The sequence below is a fragment of the Perca fluviatilis genome, chromosome 23 (genome assembly GCF_010015445.1).
Source record: "Perca fluviatilis chromosome 23, GENO_Pfluv_1.0, whole genome shotgun sequence".
Taxonomy (NCBI): Eukaryota; Metazoa; Chordata; class Actinopteri; order Perciformes; family Percidae; genus Perca; species Perca fluviatilis.
The window spans coordinates 4,432,339-4,456,543 of NC_053134.1; the positions used below are offsets into that span (position 1 = coordinate 4,432,339).

The window sequence follows — 24,205 nt, forward strand, 5'->3', positions numbered from 1 at the left end:
TACAAAGTGCTTTGACAGACAAGCAGCTAAACATTAACAAGACAAAACTGGGTCAATTCAAACAAAAACGTGAAACAAGGTAATGAGAAGACAAAATAAGCATATATAATATATATAATAGAGATCAATAGCAATAACAGATAATACAGCTCAAAAGGAACAATAAAATGAGACATCACATAAAAGCAAGTCTATAAAAATGAGTTTTGAGAAGTGATTTATGTGATTCACTGATTCTGCGAGTCTTCTCTCCTCGGGCAGGTCCTTCCAAAGTCGAGGGGCCCTGATGGCAAGAGCCCGGTCACCCTTAGATATAAGCCTTGACTTTGTAACTTCTAAAAGGGCCCTGCCCGAGGATCTAAGGCTGCGAACTGGCTCATATGGGGCCAACGTCTCTGCTATGTAGCTAGGAGCCAGACCCATATCAGCTTTAAAAGTGATCATTAAAATCTTCAAATCCATTCCAAAACGAACAGGGAGCCGGCGGAGGCGAAGCCAGGATTGGGGTGATGTGATGTCATCTGTCGTGTTGTCTTCCCGTCGACAGTGCAACTTTTGGTTTTCCGATAATATCGGTCGGGCTGTAGTTTGTAGGTTTCTTCAGGTTCGTCCCAAGCTTCAGGTAATGCAGCGACTCCGATTAGAGTTCATCATCCTGCTTCAGACTCTGGATGTTTGTAATCAGCTTTGCTTCTGCGTGTCGAGCTCAGACTGTTGTTTTTTTTGCTTCTGTGTGTCCGAGCACAGAGAAATGTCGTGCCACATGAGACTCCTCCTCATGTGGCACGAAAACCAGCAGAAACTAAAAACACTCCGACAGCTCAAACCCTCTGACATTTAAAGGAAATAATTTATGGAGAAAGCATCTGTGAGGAAAAGTGCAACTTTAGAACTGCGTGTGCATTGTTCAGTTCCAGTGAATCAGGATTTAATTAATATTTCTCCCAACGATTTCTTGTCTTCCAGGTTCGAGATAACGCCACGTTGGTTCTGTCCAGAGTTTTGCACACACAGTCTTTCCACCAGCATCAAGACAGCTACGAAGAGAGTATGTGCACGCACACACATACACACACACACACACACAAACACACACACACACACACACGGCAGACTTTTTGAGGTAGCGGTAACTCTGCTATACTGAAATACAGTTTTCATGTTCTTACACATTTTTAGAGGTGAATGAAATGGACATGAAATAAATAAAAATAACAATAATCATTATTATTGTGATTTATTATAATATCAGAAATATTGCTGTAAAAAATCTTGTACGTGCAAATGTTCATATCAGATTTTTAAGAAAATCTAAAAACTTCCCCTAGACGGCGGTCGGCCTGCCCCCAGTTTGGAGAAGCAGGCAGGAGTACCGACACGGAAGCTAAGCAATGTTCTGTAGACGGGGGCAGCAGCTAAACACATTTAAGACACCTAAAAATATCTATATCAGTTTAAGTGGACACTATATTTAGAATATTTTCAGCGCTGTACCTTGCTGTCAGACAGCCCTTTACGACGGGGAGCTGATGCCTTATCTCTGCTCTCTTCAAAGCCACCAGACTCCTCTGACAAAAACAGTCATTTTACCTCGCAGTACACGGGAGTTGCTGCTCTACCGCTGCCTCCATCGGTTAGTTTGTTATTGTGTGATTTTGGTGAATCCAAACTAACCTTTTAAAACGACAAAGTAACACAATAACACAAACTGACCGTGGAGGCAGCGGTAGAGCAGCAACTCCTGTGTTCTGGGAGGTAAAATGTTTTTGTCAGAGGAGTCTGGTGGCTTTGAAGAGAGCTGAGATAACGGCTTCAGTTCCCCGTCGTAAAGGGCCGTCTGACAGCAAGGTACAGCGCTGAAAATATTGAAACTCAAATAGATTTTTATTAGGGTTTTAGGTGGCTAAAATACGTTAAAATGAGTCCCAAATTAATCGTCGTTTCATGCTTGTGCTCTCTGTCAGATATTTAAAAACAGGCAACAGAATGTGCTCTCTAATAACTTTAAATGATGAAATTGATGTGGAGATGTACCAGAGAGAACAGAAAACCATCTGCTTACTTACTAGAATAACATTTTAAACTCACAGCTGCTCTCCCTCCCTCCCTCCCTCCCTCCCTCACAGCAATGTGTCTCTTTCCCGTAAACGTGCTGTCCCGTCTGAATAAAGACGTAACTTTAACGGTTAGATCTGTCCGTCTCCTGAACAGAAAACGCCCTGCTGGAGGACGACAACACCTTCCACCTGGTGAGGCCGGCGGATGAAATCGATGAAGGGAAGTCAAAGAGAGGCAGCATGAAGGACAAGTCCATGACCAAGGCCATCACTGAGATCTACCTGACCCGGCTGCTGTCTGTCAAGGTGTGTGGGACTGAACATAATAAAGTACATTTACTCAAACACTGTACTTACTGTCAGGACACTTTATAGGTACTTTACTTGAGTCTTTCGAGCTAATTCATAGTTCTACTCCACTACATTTCAGAGGCAAAAGTTTTACTTTTTATTCCACAACATTTATGTAACAGATGCTAGTTAGTTTATATAAAGATAACCAGGCATCCACAGGGTCTTAAAAAGTCTAAATTTCGAAATCACTATTTTAGGCCTTAAAAAGTCTTAACGGACAATTCCGGCGCAAAATGAACCTAGGGGTTAATAACACATGGGTACCGAGTCGACCGTTCTCTGGGATATGTTTTCATGCTAATCGAATGTGACCAGTTTTAGCGCAAACTGCTAATTAGCTTGTAGCGCTAGTTGTCGCGGCATGCTAAAGTAAAAAGAAATCGCTATTTCTATACCAGTGTAGACCAGTTGAAAGACGAACGCCGTGCAACCGTGTATACGTGAATGCTACTGTCTTTATAAACTTTTTAATAAATTGTCTGTACACTTACAAAGTTCTCAATGCTGCGGTTTATATGTAGGGACCATAATTATGCTACTGTGGAAGTGTGGTGCTATTTTGAGCCTTAGTGGTGTAGAAATAGAGATTTCTTTTTAATATAGCCGTACCCCGACGACTAGCGTTATAAGCTAATGACCATTTTGCGCTAAAACTGGTCACATTCGATTAGCATGATAGCATTAGCAACATATCCCAGAGAACGGTCGACTCGGTACCCATGTGGTATTAACCCCTAGGTTCATTTTGCACCGGAATTGTCCTTTAAATTCACTGAAGTATCGTGTTCTAGGTCTCAAATCATTTTAAACAGGTCTTCATTTTTCTACGTCCATGTAACCCTACATGGATTATAATTAGCTGTATTACGACTACAGACGAGACCAAAATGCAACTTACTTAGCAGCCAATCAGCTTTCGTATTATTGGCGCCAGTCTCTTGCAGATGGTACCACAGGCTACGGCAGAGTGCAAGTTTAGGGATCCTTGGCTTGAAAAAACTGAATTTAGGGCATGGTTTAAGTCAGTAACTAACAACGTATTTGAAGCCTGCTGCTTTTATGCAAGAAAGCAATTGATTTTGTGACTCTGCATTTACTTTTCTTTTTTTCATGTCGTGATATATGTAGTTTTTACATTTGATTCATAATGGTCATAAAAAGTCTTAAATTTGACTTGGTGAAACCTGCAGAAACCCTGGACTAAAAAGAAAATGCAATGCTCTCTTTCTTTTGTAAAGTTTCTCTGTTAAGTGAAATTAGCCAGGAGCTATCGGTACCGATTTGCTTTAGTGAAAGAAAGACTAAGACTCATTTTACAGTGCAATTGAAAATAATAAGATGAATAAATATTTCCATGCATGCATGAGAAAAAAGGAATTACGTATTCTGTGAGTTTTGCGGTCCCAAATAAAGTTGGTAACAACTGAATGATTAAAGAATGATTTAAGGTAGATGAATTGGCACCGTCTGGAATAAATATTAGCTGCGGGAGAAGGATCATTTTTATAGCGTCCAAGGAGAGAGATGGGCAGCGTTTTCCATGAAAATAGATTTAGATAGATAGATAGATAGATAGATAGATACTTTATTGATCCCCAAGGGGAAATTAAAGGTCCCAGTAGTTTAAAGACATCACACACAACATACACATACATCATAAACAGGATGATAAAGTAACAAATCCACATGAAAAATATGGACAATAAAAGAAAAGAAACTAAATAAAAAATCCACATGAATGTACTAAGGGATGTTAGTAAGCATGAGACGCTTGCAGTGACCGGGCAGGGACTGACCCTGTGATTCAGTATGCATGGTAAGGTGCTCTATGAGAGGGTGTGTGTCATGGTAGTAGTGCAAATAAGTCCAATAGTGCAAGGATAAAGTCTAGAGACCAGCAGTAAATATGGACAATATTGGAGAATAATGTTGATAATTTAAAAGAAAAGGAAAAATACGCATATGTATATAGAAACACACAAACGTACGTGTGTGTGTGTGTGTGTGTGTTACAGGGCACTTTGCAGCAGTTTGTGGACGATTTCTTCCGCAGCGTTTTGTGCGCGAGCACCGCCGTCCCTCCTGCCGTCAAATACTTCTTTGACTTCCTGGACGAACAGGCGCTGAGACACGACAACGTGGACGAGGAGACGCTGCACATCTGGAAGACTAACAGGTACACAACACACACACACACTAAATATACCTTACATGTACTGTATGTATACACTGTATGTGTGTGTGTGTGTATTGTGTGACCAGGGTTGTAGTACAGGTGATGTAAAGTCTCCCACAACTTGAACATACAGTATACTGAAAAGATGAATTAAATGTCAACTTTGGTACATTTTATTTGGTCAATAGACAGAGGGCAGGATTCATTCTTGCACTGTGCAACCTTAATGATGTGGGTTACTGTGAGAAAACTAGAATCGGTGGGAGACTGAAAAACTCTCCTTTTGACATCAGTCACGCAGCCTCACACGGATGATAGTGTCAGTAAACGGGTTGGTATGTGACGCTTTAAACTGGCGCGTGCCACAGGCTAAAAAAACTGTCTGTATAAGACTTGTAGGAATCAAACACACAGTGGTGATAGTTTTAAATGTAGGATACGACCACTTTATTCCAGTTAATTTACTTTTACCTAGAAAGGCAACAATAGTGTGTGTGTGTGTGTGTGTGTGTGTGTGTGTGTGTGTGTGTGTGTGCGTGTGTGTGTGTGTGTGTGTGTGTGTGCGTGTGCGTGCGTGTGTGTGTGCGTGCGTGCGTGCGTGCGTCGTGCGAGGTCCGGACTGGCGTGAATGATTCCTCTGGTGTACCAAAGGAAAAAAAACAAACTAAAATGCTACTCGATCTCATCAGCTTATCTAGAGTGTAATTACGTCCCGGTCAACAACATAAAAGCCCGATCTAATTGGTCGTCTTTTATCGGGACAGATAGATGATGATGTGGAAGAAGAAGAGAGGAAATGGAAACAGAAAGATTGCTTTTTATTCCCTAAACTTCTCTGCCTCCAAACTGGCCTTGAGCCAGGCATGGATTGGCCATCGGGAGTACCGGGAGATTTCCCAGTGGGCCGGTCTATTTGTGTGGGCTGAATGGGCCCCACTCGGATCGAAAACTTTTGGTTTTGTTTTTGTTTGGCCCATAGAGATAAAAGAGATCACATGATTGGCCAACTTGTGTGTCTTTCATATGAACACTGGTCATTCACATCCTTAGTCTTTCACTGGCTGGCCCACATAGAGGAGAGAGATCACGTTATTGGCCCACTGGTTTATCTCTCATCTGAACACTGGCCAATCACATCCCCCTATGGCCCACTTCCATCCTACCATAGAAAAGGAGCACATTTAAGTCGCTGGAGGAAAAAATAACTCCCAAAGGGCCAATAGCTAGCTAAAAACAGATTTAAGCACGTCAAACGATTATTTTAGCACCCTTGTCTACAAGACGGGGCTTGTTAGCGGTTAGTAAGCTAATGTTAGTTATTAATTAGCAAGCTAAGGCACTTGCAAACATGCAACACATGCATATTTTACCAGCATTTGGCTGGTAAATGGTGCTAATTTTGGACCCTGCTTGTATGTACATGTTGAAAGGGACTGCAGGGAAGGTTGGTGTCCTCCGATTGTGGTGGGCTGGTCTGGGTCTCAAAAGTCCAGGGCTGATTTTTTACCCCAGTCCAGCCCTGCCTTGAGCTCAGCCTGTCAATCACCAGGAACACATCCAAGTTGGACAATGAAATATTAATCAGCTGTTGTGAATTATTGACCAGGGTTATGGTCTGTGGAGGAAGAGACGGCGGGAAGAGATGAAATGATGAAGGGAGGAGGGGAGGGAAGGGAAACAGTGTAAGCAGTTGGGATTAATGGTTTCCCTTCATATAGAGCAGACAAACACACCATTTAATCCATTACTTACACTTTTGGTTTAGCAAATGGCCAAAGAGTAAAGTTTTTTTTGATTTGTTTTGTCTTTTAATAAGATAGTCGGTTGAGATCAAGAGTTCTGGCCCAAATGTGATATAATAAATATTCTCAATCTTAATCGATAAGATCACAGGATAGGCATATACTGTACAGTCTTTTTCTTCAGCCTAATCCTTTCAGTTTACTGTTTGAGTTTACACTGTGATATTTACTGTTGGGCATCGTTGGGAGTTTAACAATTCTGATTCCAATCCCGAATCTTCCTTTCTATTTCGGTTCTTATCAATTCTCGATAACGATTCTTTGAGGAGTGGAGTTGAAACAGGCCACACGCTTATTTCACATTTTATTTGGATTCAATGGTGATTAACAGTTTTACCGGGCTTTTTCAACGTAAAATAAAGACACACTTCGGAGCGCTGCTTAATGTGCTCCATGGCTGCAGCACAACAAGCGATTTAAAAAAAAAAGATTTCATTGGACTCGTAAGTTTGAAACGATTCCAAGTTGGAACGGTTCCCGATGCCCAATCCTAGTGATATGTATATGATTATTGTTATTCTGATGACTGAATAAACTACTACTATATATTAATTTACTTTCAGTTTCTGAGAAATTTCAGCACACTTTTTAAGCTTTCTTTTTTTCTTTTCTTTTTTTCAAATTTGCATTAGGAACACATTGGTGTACATAATATAGCACAACAAATATGCATCTTTTCAGATTTAAAGACAAAATAAAATAAATAATATACAGTATACGTAGAAAAGAATGGAATGACATACTTCAGAGAAAATCCAGAGAAAATAAATGAGTCAAAGGAAAAAGAAAAATTCTTAAAAAATAAAAAGAAAGAAAAAAGAACTTTGTTATATAAGTGGACACATTAATTAAAATAGTGAAAAATAAATAAATAATAATAATAATACAGTTAGTATGAAAGAGACAAGCTGAAAATATGTACTCCTGGGGCCCTATCTTGCGCTCAGCGCAATTGCCTTTGTACACCGACGCATGTATCATTCCTATTTTGCACCCGACGCAAAGCGGACTTTTCCCTCCACAGACGCACGTCGGTAAATTAGGGAATGTATTTGCGCTCCTGGGGGCGGTTCAGCGAAAAGAGGAGGCGTGTTCAGGCGCAAACGTTACTTTGTGCTATTCTGCAGTTTCAGAAAACAATTCCGCCACTGACCAGGAAAAACCTGGTCTAAAGTCAGTGGCGCTAGTCTAAAGTCAGTAGCGCGTTATTCAGATGCTATTTTAGGGGCGCATGCTTGGCCATAATGTAGCGTCTACACAACGCGCATACACTTCTCTCATCTAAATGGATGCAGCAGTTCCCATTTTTGCAAACCATACATAATTACAAAGGAAAATATTACTGAAAATGCGCTTCAGGTGTTTGGATCGGTCAGGAGGCACTTTACAGTACAGTCCTCAAAAAGTCCCAGCATTCTTTGTGGCTTGTTGTGTTTTACACATTTCCATGAATCATGGATGTGTTGATGACATAAATGAGGAAATATTAGAGGACTTAAGGAGACGTGATGTTGAACTACGGCGGAATCTGGTCCGGGGAGTAACGCGACGCGCGCTCCTGGTGGGAGCGGGTGGACGGAGATGGAGTGGGGGAAGAGGAAGGGGCACAGCAGGAGCGGGTGGTGCGTTTCGAGGCCCACGCTCCATGGCTGCGCAATCTTCTCCAGACTTTGGACGGAAATCAACTCGGACAGCTCCGCTGGCGTCGCGCGCAGGCAAATACCCGCCATAATAGCAATCCGCCATGGAACAAGCGCCCTGCTCTTAAAGGGAATGTGAGATGACGCTCTGATTGGTTATTTTCATGTTACGCCCAAACCACACCTAGCTACTTCAGACCAACCCATTTTAGATTTGCGTCGGGCGCAAGAGTCATTTATCCCGCCGGTATCATAGCAACAGCGGCCGAGATCCGCCCACAAAGTTACTTGCGTTTTGCGTTTCATATCGTTAAAAAAGGGCCCCTGGAGTTTTTATGGTTTTTTGTGTGTGTTGTGATATCCACTTCCTGGTCATTTTACTGACCTGACCCTGAGTCTGTCTTTGTCCCCAGCTTGCCTATGCGGTTTTGGGTAAACATCCTGAGGAACCCCGACTTCATCTTCGACGTGCACGTGACGGAGGTGGTGGACGCGTCGCTGCACGTCATCGCCCAGACCTTCATGGACGCCTGCACCAAGACGGAGCACAAACTCAGCCGAGTCAGTTCACACACACACACACACACACACACACACACACACACACACATCATACAAAGGGCTTAGGAGTGTGGAAACTTTCAGAGTCTCAAGTCTCACTCGGACTGGATTTTTAGGGTGTCCCTGCCAAGTCTTAGGTGCAGCACCTGAGCCGTTTTTGTCAGCACCTAAGCTGAATGAATGGGAAATGGAGCAAGAAAAGCGCCAAAAACTTTGACAAAAGCATAAAACTAACTAAAAGACTTTTCTCAGGTCTAATGATTGTAGTTGGACTACTTTAGCAAGCTTTGTCTTCAAACTGAGTGTTAATATTTATTTATTTCTTATCTCCCCTAGCTTTTTCCAAAGTTTTAGACACAGGTATGGTGATAGTAACCCTTTAACCCTCCTGTTGTCCTCGGATCGTTAACAAAACTTTCTATATCAGACCTATGACAAAAGAACGTTGAAAAAAAGTGACAAATGTTGGAAAAAGCTACAAAAACGCTGAAAAAAGTGACAAAACAATTGGAGAAACTGACAAAAAAAAACATCAAAAACATCGCCAAAGGTGACAAAAACTTGTTAAAAAAGTAAGGGAAAAAGTGACAAAAAAACGTGTTAAAAAAATTGACGAAAACATGATTAAAAAAACGCCAAATTTACGGCGTAAATTCACACGCAATCGCAAGGTAATGTAACTCAATGAGGCCAAACGGCGTTGATAAACAAGCTAAAAAGCGATTATGCGTCTTGATAACACGCCAATAATGGCATACGAATTGGCGTGTCATACATACGCCACTTCTGCAAATGCAGTTTAAATGGTGAAAATCCATTCAACCACTTTGGCGATATATCACTGTCTAAAGAAAGGAAAAAAGAAAACTATTGTCTGTAAATTTGAGGGCGTGGGACAAAAACTCCTCCTACTGATGTAGGCTTTAAGCTGTAGGTGGATGATTTCAACATTTGGCCTGGAAGAACATTGCTGAGAACATAAAACCCTTTTAAAAGGTCTTGTTAATGTGTCGTATTATGAGGATGTTAGTATGAAGAACACGGGACACTGGGGACATAGATACGCTCCCATTTAAGTCCCGTCCGAAGAGGCATCCTTGTATTTTAAAGGTTTTTTTTCCCACATGAAGAGCTTTGTGAATTATGAAATTTGACTGTTGTGTGAAGATGGAGGAAGCTAATCTGATAGATGGACGCATGCTGACATCAACATATAGGCATATTTGGGAATCAATTTGATGAGAAGAATTTAAAGCAATCAGGAGAGCAGGACCCCATAAAACCTCCTCAAATGGGCTGTTGTAATGTCAGCCGCAGGGCTGTATTTCCCCCTATGTTTTAGTACATTGGTGCCATTTAAAGTATGCCGAATTAGCTATTATCAGCTCCTGTTTGCATTGTACCCATAGATGTACACTGGTTTACTCTGATTCTGAAGAAAAGTTAAAAACGTGAGGATTCTCAGGCAAGTTCTTCCGATGCTCACTGCCCTCCCCTGGCTGCTGTCAGAAGTCTTTGTGGGACTCGCAGCAGACGAGGAGGCGGGCTGATGGAATCTGGCTGCAGCGAAAGGAGTTGATTACAGCACTTAATCGCAAAATAAACCCTGGACTGTTTGAACATCACACACCGATGTTAATTAACAGCGCAAGAGCATCCAGGAGAGGATTTTTCCCTGTAAAACATCTTCCCTTTACACAGAACAAAGTTTCCGGATGATTCGGAGAAGCTTTGGTAATGATCTCTTATCCCGTTTGTTGTTTTTTCTGCAGGAGTCTCCCAGCAACAAGCTGCTCTATGCAAAAGAGATTTCCACGTACAAGAAGATGGTGGACGAGTGAGTTTGTTGCACTAAATAAACAGAATGAACATTTATTTCGTTTTTACTTTTGGTTTTCAAATTCAGTTTAGTTTTAATTAGTTTTTTAAGTCTTTTTTTTTTAGTAATATGGGTTATATGTCAAAAAGGTCAGAAAAAGTATTTTGTAATAATAACTCAACAAAAACAATATACAATTTTAGAAATATGTATTCACAATGTGGGGAAATCTATTAAGAGCACCTTCGTTTATTCAATAAAATATTGATATTTGGTGCCAGCGTATCGATTCTCATATCGCATGAAAAAGGATGATATGATGCAGTAACAAGAACAGCTGGGTTACACATGGGTCCGCCAGTTTCAAAAGGTCCAACTTATAAGACTGAAAGTTTATAAAACAACATCAAATCAATTGTTATTTTAGATACAAATGTCATTGCCCTTTGATCACTTGATATCATTTGATAAGAGTGTGTGTTGTGTGTGTTTTCTTCAGTTACTACAAGGGCATCAGACAGATGGTTCCGGTCAGTGACCAGGACATGAACACACACCTTGCTGAGGTTTCCAGGGTATGTTTTTTTGTTGTTGTTGTTTTTTTTGTATGATATGAAAGTATGATATAAATAGCACCAGCAGCACCTTATTTAAACAAGGTGGCAGTATAACAAAATGTCAAGCAAGTACATATATTTTAACATATTCAAAGGAGAAATGGTAAAGGAACAAGCAACAAACCAAACCATAAAGGAGTAGTTAAATTTGGCCGGTAAAGCGTCCTACTCCTTAAGTACACACATATAAACATGTATACATACATACATACATACTTACATACATACATACATACACACACACTCGCACACACACACACACACACACACACACACACATATATAAACATACATACATACATACATACACACACACACACACACACACACACACACACACACACACACATATATATATGTATATATATATATATATATATATATATATACAAAAATCCATATACATACACAATCGTAAACTTACATACAAACAGACACACACACATTGCGTAAATATAAATCCATACACAAAACTAATGTGTGCTATATTGTGCATGAGAGAAAAAGGGCAGAAAAGAGAGAGAAAGAGGCGCCTGGATAGCTCACCTGGTAGAGCTGCGCCCCATGTACAAGGGCTCAGTCCTTGTCCCAGCGGCCGCAGGTTCAACTTTGACCTGCGGCCCTTCATGTCATTCCCCCCTTTTCCTCTCTCTCTCTCTCTCTCTCTCTCCCCTTTCACATCTTCAGCTGTCCTTTATAATAAAATGCCCCCCCAAAAAAAGATTCAAAAAAAAAGAGAGAGAAAGAAAGAAAAAAAAAAAACAGGAACTAACAAGGCAACAACAGTGATTCAGGAAAAAAGTCGTGGTACACTATGGGTAAGGACTTGTCATGTCTCATAAGGTGTGTAAATCTATTCACGAGTGCTGTTATCAACCATTTATCATGGAGCGGTTCAAAAACTGGACTTAAGTACAAAATTGAGGTACTTGTACTTAACTTGAGTAGATCCATGTTATGCCACGTATACTTCAACTCCAGTACATTTCAGAGGAAAGTATGGTACTACAACTACCTACAGATAGCAGTTACTTTACATATAAACATATAAACATCCGATCATCTTATAAAATGTGAACCACGTTTAAAGATGAAACTCCCAACGGTGTATGAACTGAATCCAGTCTGCTCCACCTTCACCAACTACAACTACAGAATGCTACTTAAACAGAATTGCATCAATAATACAATAGTTACTTTATCATAAAAAAGTGTCTTTTTATATGAAATGAAATTTTCTCAACCGCGTCCAAAATTCAATTTTTGGCTCAAAATGATATTACCAGCCTCTCTATATTTTTTTACTTTAATGTTTAATTTAATTTTAAGGTTTGAGCGTGTGCACAATCGGCTGCTGTATGATGTACTTTTGAGTTGTAATTAAGACCGTAGATGGGTCCACTGTGGATATACAGTATGGACATTATTGCTGCACTGCTGCCAAGAGCATTCCTAGTTTATGTTTTTTGATTAAAGCCTCAAATTTAGCCAACATCAACAATGACTGACCCAGCGCAACCAGCAAGTACTTTGAATCCACAGATTAATTTGCTTTTTATGAGTTTTTATTATTAGTTCCTTCAACATGAACATTAACCTTTTTTTTTTTTTCTTCCCTGTTGTGTGATGTGTTCCCCCTGTCCCCCCTTGGTGTTTCTATTGAATGTTAAAGGGGCGCTATGCAGTTTGGGCAATTTTCACTTTTTGTTGGCAGGTTTCTCTATAGAGCCCCCCCCCACACCACTCGGAATAGATATTCGGCAACGCTGTTAAAACTCGCTCAGTCAGTCTGCCGTTTCCTCTGACGATGCTTTTCGAGCTTTCTGCTTCTTTTTTGCCGGCTCAGCCATGACGATAGTGTGAGAAACTCCATCGCTACCTTGTTAGCCGGTTCCTGTATGCGCGCGTATGTGTGCAGTGCCGTGAAGCAATTCATTACATCGCGAGACGTGATATCACGCCATACTTCCTGACGCTGTTGCAAGTTGCAAAGGTGGTTTTTCCGCTCACAGGCGCTAGGGGGAAGCGAGACGACCACCATTCAACCCGAAAAAAAGTCACATAACCATTCCAATGACTCTGAAGCTGTTCAGTTATGGTAAATTAAGCTAAAAAAAGCCCTGCATATTTCCCCTTTAATATGGGAAGAAGAGAAAAAGTTGTACGATAAAGAATGTAATGGTTTTTGCACTTGACACTAAGAAAAGTACTACAATAAAGTAATTAAAAAATATATTGTTTATAACATAAACCTGACTATCACATATTTTACAGTACATTTATTTGCCAGATGCTTTTGTCCAAAGCAACTTACAATAAGTGCATTTAACCTCCATATGAACAAAAGTAAGTACATTTTATTTATAAAGCACTTATTACAGACAGAGTCACAAAGGGCTTCACAGGCCAAAATAATAAATACATTAAAACAAATCAATAATCATAAAAAGCACAGTAAATCATAATAAAACAAAAAAGCATAAGGTACATAGTAATACAGTCGAGAATGTGGCTAAAAAAATGCATCTTTATTATCTGCTTTTAAAAAAATGTTAAAGAAAGACCTTGTGGTGTCATCAAAAATGAAATACCATACCTAAGTTTCGAAGCTCCAACTTTGTGGGGATTTATGGAACTTTTCTTCATCAATCTTACCAACATTTCTGTAAAATCCACTCAACGTTTTAGTGGAAACGCAGCTGGTGCCCACAGCAGAGGATTTCAACAGTTTTAATGTGTAATGTGTAACATTTGTTTCCACTTTGCAGCAGCACACAGACAAGCTGAACACCCAGTTGGCCTTACATCAACTGTACCAGTACGCCAGCAAGTACTATGATGTGGTGAGAAATGTCTTTTTGTTCATTTCTAAACATTATTGCGTACAGTGAAATTTCTACGTCTGTTCGTGGCGCCAAACCTACTTTTGAAGCTTCTTACTGAATCTTTGTGGTTTAAAGTTTAATTTATCTGCTTTATTTCATACATTGGTTCAAACAATGGAGGATATGGCCGTTCAGGAGGAGGATTTTGAAATGTGAAGACTGAGTACTTAGGAGAGGAGAGCAAGCAAAGTGACAGGGCCGCTGCAGGTTTACCTCCTAATCTGCTCAGCCAAACAAGTGTGGCAGGTTACAGCTGCTGCAAGAAGAGATATACGGTAGATAAATCATGGAGGGTCTTCATTTAAAGGCATTCCAATAAGGTTTTATGTAGATTTTTTTTTTCTCTTTAAGTCTGGTTTTTATTTGTAACTGCATCAAATGAAGCTGAAATAAACCATCATTCAGTTAACAAAAATAAATTTAAAAAAAGCTTTTAGCTGCACGGCTTCCGGTAAGGCTTCTCTAGTGCATCCTCGCTCATAGCTCCTCAGAGATCCATCCTCCATCCTAGCTCCCCTCCTCCATCCTCGCTCCTTGGGAATAAGAGTTTTGAGAGGGGCCTCACGAAGGAGGGCCAGAACAAATTCCAGTTCAAGCGAGGAGATGTCAAATAAAGGAAGTGAGATTGAGCCATGGAGTCACGCCAAGCTAGCACCCGTGGCTGGAAAATGCCTGTAGATGGCAGCACAAGCTAGATGTTCAGCCTGGGTGGAGCTACTCTTTCACAGGAAAACTCCACGGAGAAACACTAGTTGAAATTTGAGATGCTTATTAGCATAACAATGTTGCCAAGAAAATATAGAATTTTGTCTGACAGCTGTTTGTTTTAATTTTTGTCAATTTGAGTCTTTTGTGTTTTCGTCTCCTTGAGATCATCCAGTCAGTTCATGCAATTTCAGCAATTCATGTTGCCATGCACTTTCTCAGTTCATGCCAACTATTATTTGACAATTTAGCAAAAAACGCACTCTAAAATGGCAAAAAAAATAAAATGAAAAAGAGAAGCTAAAGAAACTGTAGACTGATGCTTTTCCCTTTTAAAACTCGTCTAATCATTTTGGGGGGGAAAAATGTTGAGATTTCACTTTTTGTGTTTTGGTCTTCTTCAGATCATCCAATCTCTGGACGAGGACCCAGCGGCCCAGAATAAACAGCTGACCCTCCGCCTGCAACAGATCGCCGCCGCCCTGGAGAACAAGGTCACTGACCTTTGACCTCTGACCTCACGGAGGGGTCAGGGGGCGGAGCTAACGGCTACTAAAACACAGGATGTTTTCCATTTAAGGACTCAAAAGAGGATGAGCTCGCAGACTCTACCGAATGTTTGACCGTGTAAGGACCAAAGTGGGAGGGGCTACTGGAGCAATAGGAAGCTGTTGACCATATAAGGACTGAAGGTGTGTGTGGGGGGGGGTGGGGGGTGGTTATGGGAATCCAGGAGGGGTAAGGAATGCCAGTTTTGGACAAATTAAGTGTAAAAATATACCCAGAGTTGTGGAAACTGAAGTGCTGGTATCTACTACAGTTGTATGGCGTACTTCCGTTGGCATCCCGACAAATACCAAGAAGGGATGCAAAATGGGGCGACCGTAATACGGCTGCAGATCGGAGCTCGGTGAAATCAAAGGGTTAATTTTGCAGTGGTAACTATGGCGTTCGGTATGTGTGATCCTCGGACCTAGCTGTTTCTGTGTTTGGCTTCTGTACAACGTTCATTTTAATTTGATCATATAAGGATTGAAGAAAACAAAAGTGCCACACAAGGAATGAAGATTTTGGATAATTAAAGAAGATAAGTTAGGTAATGAGTCATTACCAAGTATTTTCTTTTTTGGAAGTTCGGATTGGAAGTACAGCTGCTCCAGAATGCTTTGTGACCACTTTTTCCTTATCGTATTCTAGCAAAGTCTATGAACTGTGGATGTGAGGTTAATTTGCCTCCAATGCCTGATCTGAGGTATTTAAAAAAAAAATTTGAAATGATTTTTTTTTTTACCTTCAAGCGAGCTCAAATATAAAATAATCGACCAATGAAAACCCACTACGGTACACACCTCTGGCCAATCAGGGGTCTTGGTTTGTCTTGATGGCATATTCGAGGATAGTGGATTCAGGGTACGAAGTCCAAAAATCAAATCGCCTTTTTTCTCATATCACGGCCAAATGTTGCTTTTCATATCAGATTATATGTTTCTACGCTGATGACACTGTGCTGGCGACTCAAATCCCAGCTGAATAATTTAATTTTTCATTCTGTTTTTAGTTTTAGTATTATTATTATCTCTGTATGCTGGCTTTAAGCAGAGGCTTTGCATTTCCATATACACCATGAAAACGATCTTTTAATGGACTGATACAGTGCCACTTGTAAAGTGTTAATCAGGGTGGTCCATGATGTCATATCCTGTGTGTAAGTGTGTGTGAGTGTGTGTTCAATAGTGATATCGACACCGTTGCCACTTTGTTGCTGAGGACCAGCTTGTTTTTACTTTCTGTGAAAAATCATGACTGCCTAATCATGTAGTCTACACCGCTAAACACTTTTATTGTTAAGTGTGATTTCTTTTTTATAATCTGTATAATTTTAACTTCTTTTGCAATACTCCATATATAATGCTGCATTTTGTTTCTGCACACATAAGAGGAAATGACTTAAGTGTCTTCTGAAGACGGCGTATCCACGGAGCCTTCAAAAGGTTTAAAAATAAATCTGAAATTAAGTTGGTAAAGCGTTAAAATGTATTAGATCCAGTTATTATTGGGCTTATTCCCCCATCGTGCTTTGCCAGTGTTTTTTGAGCTGCGAGAGGAGTAGAAAGTATGCATCCAAGACAGTTTTACTTCAGTTTACTTGATTTGATCTGGGTAATGCAGTCCCTATCAGTACTGCTTTTCTTAGGGTCTAAAGTACACACATTTAAAACAGTCAAAAAAAACAATTAATTGTCCTCCACCTTATTCTGTGGAAGATTTAAAATGCATAAAACAAATCAAACAAAATAAAGTACGCATCAAATGAAAAACATTCGTTAAAAGACCAATAATTAAGCTTTTTTCTTTAATAACTGAATTAATTGTTTTTCATTGTGACATATTAAAAAGCAAGTCCCATTTGTTGTTTTGTTGGATTTTAATGTTTAATGAAAAACTATTCAGTTATTGAATACCAAAAAAACTGTACGCTTGTCCTTTTAACTGTTTAATTACATTTAATTATGACAGTAATTGCATACATAAAAAAAGAAATGCATCTTACTATGCATATTGTATTTCATTTCTCTGATTTGTTTTTATTCAGGCATTTTGACATCTTCCATGTTATTGTACACCAAAATACCAAGAAAATACACACTGCTGTCTCGTTCCCAAGGATCCTTTTATTCTGCGTAGACATGACAAAAGAGCATTTGTGCAAATAATTGTTATGCAGCAGCTGTCATGTGCCTCCTGATGATTGCCGCCTCCTTATTCTGCCCATTAAATGTTTCATTATGTTCATAATGAGGTTTGTTTAATCACAAAATAGGCCGGTTTAGTTTTGGCTCGATGAAAACTGAACATTTTGTCAAACTGCATCTTTGTCAAGGAGTCAACTTTATTTTTATTTTTTTTATAAAGCAGAGTGGGGTAAAATATGTTTAATGTCAACCGTTAATTAGAAGAAATATGGGAGAAGATTTAACTATATGATCATTTATATTTCCACCCACTCTGTAAATAAGTGAATTGTGGACCAAGTTATTAGAAGATCTGCAACATTAGGGTTAGGGGTTAGGGGATAGGGTTAGGGGATAGTGTTAGGGTTAGGGTTTCCGGGTTTAAGTGCCGTTTAAGTTGCTGAAGTATAAATGAATCCTTTATCTTCTATGCTACAAAATCATGGTCTCCATAGAATTATTAAATATCTGCTTTATTCTTTGTCTTCTGAGCCCAGACGATGTTATATAGCGCTTGAGTTAATTGAAATATGCAGTTTGTATGTTGGATGATGAAACCCCTCGCCTTCTGGGAAACACTGACGTCTGAAGTTGGATTTTTTGATTATTAACAAACTGCATCTTTGACTTCTGAAGCAATACGACCTTAAGGCTGGTGCCGTAATCTTTGTACTCATGTCTCAAACTCCGTACGAATTTACGCAACTCTGGCACTACATAACCTCCAGATACAAAGACACACATCTTAGCTTTTTTTTACTTTCTTAGGGGCATTTCACACTCAGAAATTGGTTTCTGAAAGCTACTTTGGTGCCAAATAACTTCAAGAAAATATCTTGTGTTGTTGTAGCGTGTGTAATTTCCAAGGCTTGGACTGTGGTTTGAGTTGTATGTTTGATGAGTGTAGCCAGAAATAAGGGGAACAAACTATTTTGCATGAAATAATCTGGTGGTACGTGCATTTGAAATGGAAAATGTGAAACATATTTTTTTAGGTTGTTTTCGGTGCCGGAAGAAGATTCCACCAGCTCCTCAGAGCCACATCTATGGTTTAGATCTTTAATTCCGTCTGACATATAATAGCTCAATCTCTATTTTTTAGATTATTTTGTGGGCTTTTTCTGCCTTTATTTTGACAGGACAGCTAGGTGAGAAAGGGGAGAGAGCGAGGGGGATGACATGCAGGAAATTGTCACAGGTCGGACTCGAAACCTGGACCTCTGCGTCAAGGCATAAACCTCTCAGTATATGTGCGCCTAATCTACCCACTGAGCCAACCCGGCCACATAGCTCAATCTCTTCTCACTCTGCAAATATAGTATATTCATTGTAAAATATGAGACATCTGGTTTATGTGGAAAACATGTCTCTTAAAAAAAAACTATTCGTCGACCAACACTAGCTTCTTTTTGCCACCGGAGAGTGCCTTAAAGAGTCAAACTGAAAGTACGTTTTGGAAGTAAAAGCAAACAAATTTAGACTAGTCATTTTATCGTTGTCAACCAAAAAACATTCAATAAGTTTCAACTTTAGTGTCAGGCATATATATAGATATATTTTATTTGATCAGTAACAGATAAATAAACCATTAACAATTTGTGTTACAGATGCTAACGGAACAGAGGCTAGCTAGGAAGCAGGCTAGCTAGCAAGACATTTCGCTAGCCAAATGTAAAACCCAAAAATGGTGGCTAATGTCTGCCTTGCTTACCGATGGCTCTGCAGCAGTTCATGTTGCCATGCACTTTGTCATTTCATGCAGACGATTATTTAACTATTTAGCAAATGACACGCTCACAAATAACAAAAAAATAGATGCAAAAGAAAATATAGACTGATGCTTTTCCCTGGCAAGAAATTTAGAAACTGGTCTAATTATCTTTTTTGGGGAAAATGTTTAGATTTTCACAGAAATAGTTGTAAACATTCTGAAACATTTAATTCATGAACTATTGACTTGCAGCATATTGGATTGTTAATCATTGCAGGGTTTTCCCCCCCCCAAAAAAGTTGTAAGGCCCGGTGGCGTCGCTCACAGACTGATGGCAGCGTTAATGTGGAGCCCCGCGTGAGGACAGAATCATGGACGCAATCGCGAAATTGGGAATTCAACCCTTGCGTTGCAAAAGTTGCATGGTCGATGGTCATGGCTTTCTGGGTCAAAAAAATTAAAATGGAAACTTTTTTTTCAAGGTTTTGGTCGTCTTCTTCGACACTTTTGTCGCTTTCCCCGATGTTTTTGAAGCTTTTTTCAACGCTATTTTATCAACGATTTTCTTCAAATATTATAAAATTTTAATAAAACACCCACAATCAATAAAAGTAGTGAACTGATCATTTATTTCACTTGTAAAGAGCGTTGTATGAAACCATCCATGTTATTTCTTTTTGACAATTTGGTTGAAAGAAAACCCAAATTTCTGATATAGAAACGTTTGAAAAGGGGTCAGATTTGACCCGAGGACAAGAGGAGGGTTAAAAATTCCGTAGGGCTCTACATCAAGTCAGTGCTAAAAGATAACTGGAGCTTTGAAAAAAATGACCAGGTCTACGTTTCCAACTGAGCTGCCCCACTTTAACTAGTTTAAAAAAATGTCAGGCTTGGTGGGGGGGGACCCTGCATTGGTGCTGGAGAAGCACAAATCCTTTAAGAAGTTTTGGTTTAAAGGTGCCCTGCCATACAAAACCGTTTTTACTTGTATTTTTTTAAGTATGTCAGGTCCATATGTGTTTGTGTTATGTGTTGAATGTGAAAATGAACTGCTAACTCCTCTGTCAGCTCTAGCCACTGGACAGAAATAAGCAGAGAAATCAGACCAATCACAAAAGCTGGTCAGTCTGACATCATATTGCCTGAGCTCATTACTATTCATGAGCTCGCCCAGTTGGGCAGGGTAATGGATGCTGATAGCCAGCTCTCATTGGCTAGCTGTTAGCCAATCAGAGTCAAGCAGCTTAGCTCATTGAATATTAATGAGAACTGGCACAAATCGAGCTGAGTCTTCCTGCAGGCTTTCTATACCACGCTAGAATGGCTTGAAACAAGGTAACCAAGGCATTTTTTTCCACAAAAAATGTTACAGAGTCCATGGTAGGACTTCAGACATCACCCCAAAGTAATGAAATACGTGTGGCAGGGCACCTTTAACTAACACCCAGCTATGTTATCTGTATATCCCCAATGCTCCGGAACCGTTTGGTAAACATGAGAAGGATGTGGCTTGCATATGTGATGTTTAGTTCAGTGTTTTTTCCACGGCACAGAGGTAAAGGCAAATGTTGATGTGTAATGACCGGATGAGGGATCAGCACAGGGAACTGAGCCTTCACTGTAAGTAGATTTATTCGTCCGCTACTTGAGGATCTGTGTGTTTTAACGATGTAAAAGTGAAGCGTGTTGTTTCATGAGGCACAAAGTAAACAAAAAGTGTATTGAGAGGTTTTGAATGTTAAACAGAAAATGGGCCCACTGGTACTGATGTTGTGACTGGCATCGTAAGGGTTACATGTGTTTATACCATTGTATAACAGTTTGTACATCGAATACAACTTTCCCATTGTTTATTCTTGTAACATCATTGTAGGAAATAAAATGGTTTTGGATGGACTGGACCAAGTGTAGACTTTTGAAAACCGAAACAGCAGAACCAGGAACCCAACTGGTCTTGGAGCCCAAATCGGTGACTGAGGAAGTGGAGAAGTGGGCAGAAAAATCCATATCTAGAAAGTCCAAATATCCAATAAAAGATGTTTATACAAATGGAAAGTTGTCTTCTCTTAATGTTTTGGTGTCGTTTTTCTGTGGTTCCATTTATCTAAAAAAAAATATTTTACATTTTATTTCAGCCAGTGTTCATTATGTTTATCCTGTTAAACTTCCAGAGCATGATTCAAATAGAAATATTGTCAGAGCTGCATCATGTTTTCTCAATTGTAAAATAACAGCAGTCTCACTTTCTTTCTAAAAATGGTATATAGCAGTGTTTCTCAAATAGGGGTATGTGTACCCCTTGGGGGACTTTGGAGGACTGCAGGGGGTACGTGACATTTTTTGCAAAATGTGTTTCAGTTCCAAGGCTGTAGTTACTTCTGTCTTTTCTTTCTCCAAGTTTGTCGCTTTTTTCAAAGTTTTTGTCGCTGTTTTGAAGTTTGTCACCTTTTTTGAAGGTTTTGTCACTTGTTTTGACCTCTTCTTGCCTTTCTTCCTCACTTTTTTCTACTGTCTTTTTTTCTTCAAAGTTTTTTTTCTGCTTTTTTTCAAAGTTTTTGTCACTTTTTTCAGTGTTTGTTGCTTATTTGAATTTTTTTTGTCACTTCTGTCGCCCTAGTGTTGCCTTCCTTCTACTGTTTTTTTTCAAAGTTTTTATTACTATTTTTGACCTCTTCTTGCCTTACTTCCTTCTTTCTACCATCTTTTTCCAAGGTTTTGAATTTTTTTTAAAGGTTTTGTTACCTTTTTCCATCAGCATTTAAATGTTTTCCAGGTTACAAGGCTGTTGTTTAGTAAATCTATCGCTGACTTTTTTTTTTTTTTTCTACCAAAAATTATTTGCGCTGGTTAGGGGGTACGTGGCTTAAAAAACCTGTTCAAAGGGGGAACATTATTGAAAAAGGTTTGAGAACCACTGGTATATAGGGTAAGGAAACATTTAAAATCAATGAAAAATCACAACAATGAAAACTGAATTTCTGTCTTCAGAATCTACACCTAGTCAGCAGAGTAGAAATGAGTGTTTGTGAATGACAGCTGTGTTGATGCCCAGTCCCACTGAGAGACCAAAGAGCTCCAGTGAATTGATCAGGTGTCCCTTTTTATTATCCGTGCATTAGAAGAAGTGGCGTCTGGATGTTCGGCAGCAGAAAGCTGTGTTTAACCGCCAAACGGCAGTGATAGGTCAGGCAGCCTGAGGCGAGGACACCCAGCATCCACGGAGTGGGATTCCCAGAGGAGCCTCCTGTTTATCATTCAGAGGAGATGTGCTCACACAGCAAACTGCTGACAGCTTCAGCACAACACTGGACTCCATCTCCCAGCTGGCCATACTGGCTGGTGGGAATGATTTCAGCTGATAAAACTGATTTAGTTTCTTTTTCTACAGAATCTTCCTCCTGACGTGGACAAACATGAAGATATTTCACCAAAACCTCTTTGTGCAGTTTGGTAAGTATTACATTTATTTCAGTTTTTATTTTTACTGCATGCTTTGACTTTAAGTTATGCGTATTAAACGCACAGCACAAACTGCTGTTTACAATTAACTGTATTTAAATTTGATAAGCATTAGTTTTTACTCCAGTAAATCATGACAATTACCATACTTTCTATCACAATATGTAGAGATAAATATATGACAACACTGCCTCCCTGTGTTCTTCATGAAGAACTGCATTAGATTAAACATACTGGTCAGCAGATGCACTGGATGGGAGACAATTATGGTATTTATCGGACTCATAATTCAGTCTACATACACGATACGCATATTTTTAGATTCAGTGTCACTTCCACTTCCCCAGGATATCACTATCTCTGATGTCCATCGCGAATAAACATCCGTAAATCCAAAGAAAGCCAAAGAAAAAAGGCGCTTCAGAACTTGCCTGAGAATCATTTTTAAGTTCTTTTCAGTATCAAAGTAACCCAGTGGTAGTTATGGGTACATTGTAAACAGGAACTCCTATTAGCTAATTTGGTATACTTTTAATGGTGCTAATTAGCCCAAATGTAAACAAATACAGGCTATAAACAAAGTCTGTTATCAACCAATCACAGACCAGAATCTGGTAGTTTTTTTTATTTCCAAAATGTGAATTGCACAAGCTGTTTTTACTGTTCTAATATTAATTTAAATAGCCCCACATGATGTTTTGAAAGTTCACATTGTATATGTCAACAGTGTGTAGAGATCTCTCTCCAGAAAAGAGCAGTAGAGGGACATCATTAATGTTCCTCATTGTTACAAAATGTGCAGGTTGAAGACATTTAGAAATCGTTTAATAAATGATAATATCAGTGTATAATCTTATGATGTACTGTATTTTTCCTAACAGCAAATGGGGAAAAGTGTCTCCAGGAAGATCCTCCAGGAAATTTTCTTTTGAAGGACAGCTCCTATTCTGAGTAAGTACTTTACATCAGTACATTAACTAGGGGAGAGCGGGGTATGCTGTCACACTAACATTTACTGAGCACCATACATCACCATGGTATACATGTCCTACCAAATGAAAGGAGGAAGTCTTGGGAACATATGTTGTATTCATAACATTTTCATATCTTATCTCATTAGAGTTGTAGACTGTTGAATAGAGAATGTGCACTTGTGACAATTTGCCCCATCGGCCGGTAAGTTGTCACACAAGATTATCCAAATAAGAACGCAACTCATTTGTGAATATTGATTTCCAGAACTGGAAATATAAACAATCATGCCTAGAGAATCTGGAAAAACAATACACGTTTCAATCAAAACAGATTAAGTGGCAAGACCACTTTACTCTGAACTTTAAACTCTAACGTTCTCGGGCTTGCACATAGATTTGTGATAACTGAATGGAAAGCTGCAGATAACTTGCTTAACTTAACATGTTTAACCTCTGAACTCTACAGATGCCCTGGCCTGTAGTTCACTAATCAGGCTCATCTTCAGAGTCACAATTCTGGCACACATAAATTGCCTGGCCTGAAGGTGCGAGCATCATGGGCCCATTTGTTGCATTTTACACATTTTACCCAGGTCTCTTTTGGACGACTTTGAAAATGGCTCCACACAGACGAGGCAGAAGCACTCTTCATCATCTGATGATGACTCTTGTATAATTTTTCTTCTTTTAGCTGCCTTGTTCTTCGTAGGTCC

At 39.5% G+C, this 24,205-nt stretch overlaps 1 protein-coding gene across 6 annotated transcripts in view; it reads left to right on the plus strand.

Annotated features, from left to right (window-relative positions):
- Positions 1 to 15,699, plus strand: part of LOC120553538 (plexin-B2-like) — a 247,366-nt gene extending 231,667 nt beyond the window's left edge. For all 6 annotated transcript variants that reach the window (XM_039792062.1, XM_039792061.1, XM_039792060.1 and 3 more), the window contains 8 exons: positions 967 to 1,048; positions 2,212 to 2,363; positions 4,427 to 4,587; positions 8,443 to 8,590; positions 10,363 to 10,427; positions 10,909 to 10,984; positions 13,795 to 13,869; positions 15,021 to 15,699. In XM_039792062.1, the coding sequence (XP_039647996.1) occupies positions 967 to 1,048; positions 2,212 to 2,363; positions 4,427 to 4,587; positions 8,443 to 8,590; positions 10,363 to 10,427; positions 10,909 to 10,984; positions 13,795 to 13,869; positions 15,021 to 15,125 (864 nt within the window). In that variant the 3' untranslated portion in view covers positions 15,126 to 15,699. The remainder of the gene's footprint in view (positions 1 to 966; positions 1,049 to 2,211; positions 2,364 to 4,426; positions 4,588 to 8,442; positions 8,591 to 10,362; positions 10,428 to 10,908; positions 10,985 to 13,794; positions 13,870 to 15,020) is intronic.
- Positions 15,700 to 24,205: the final 8,506 nt, after the last annotated feature.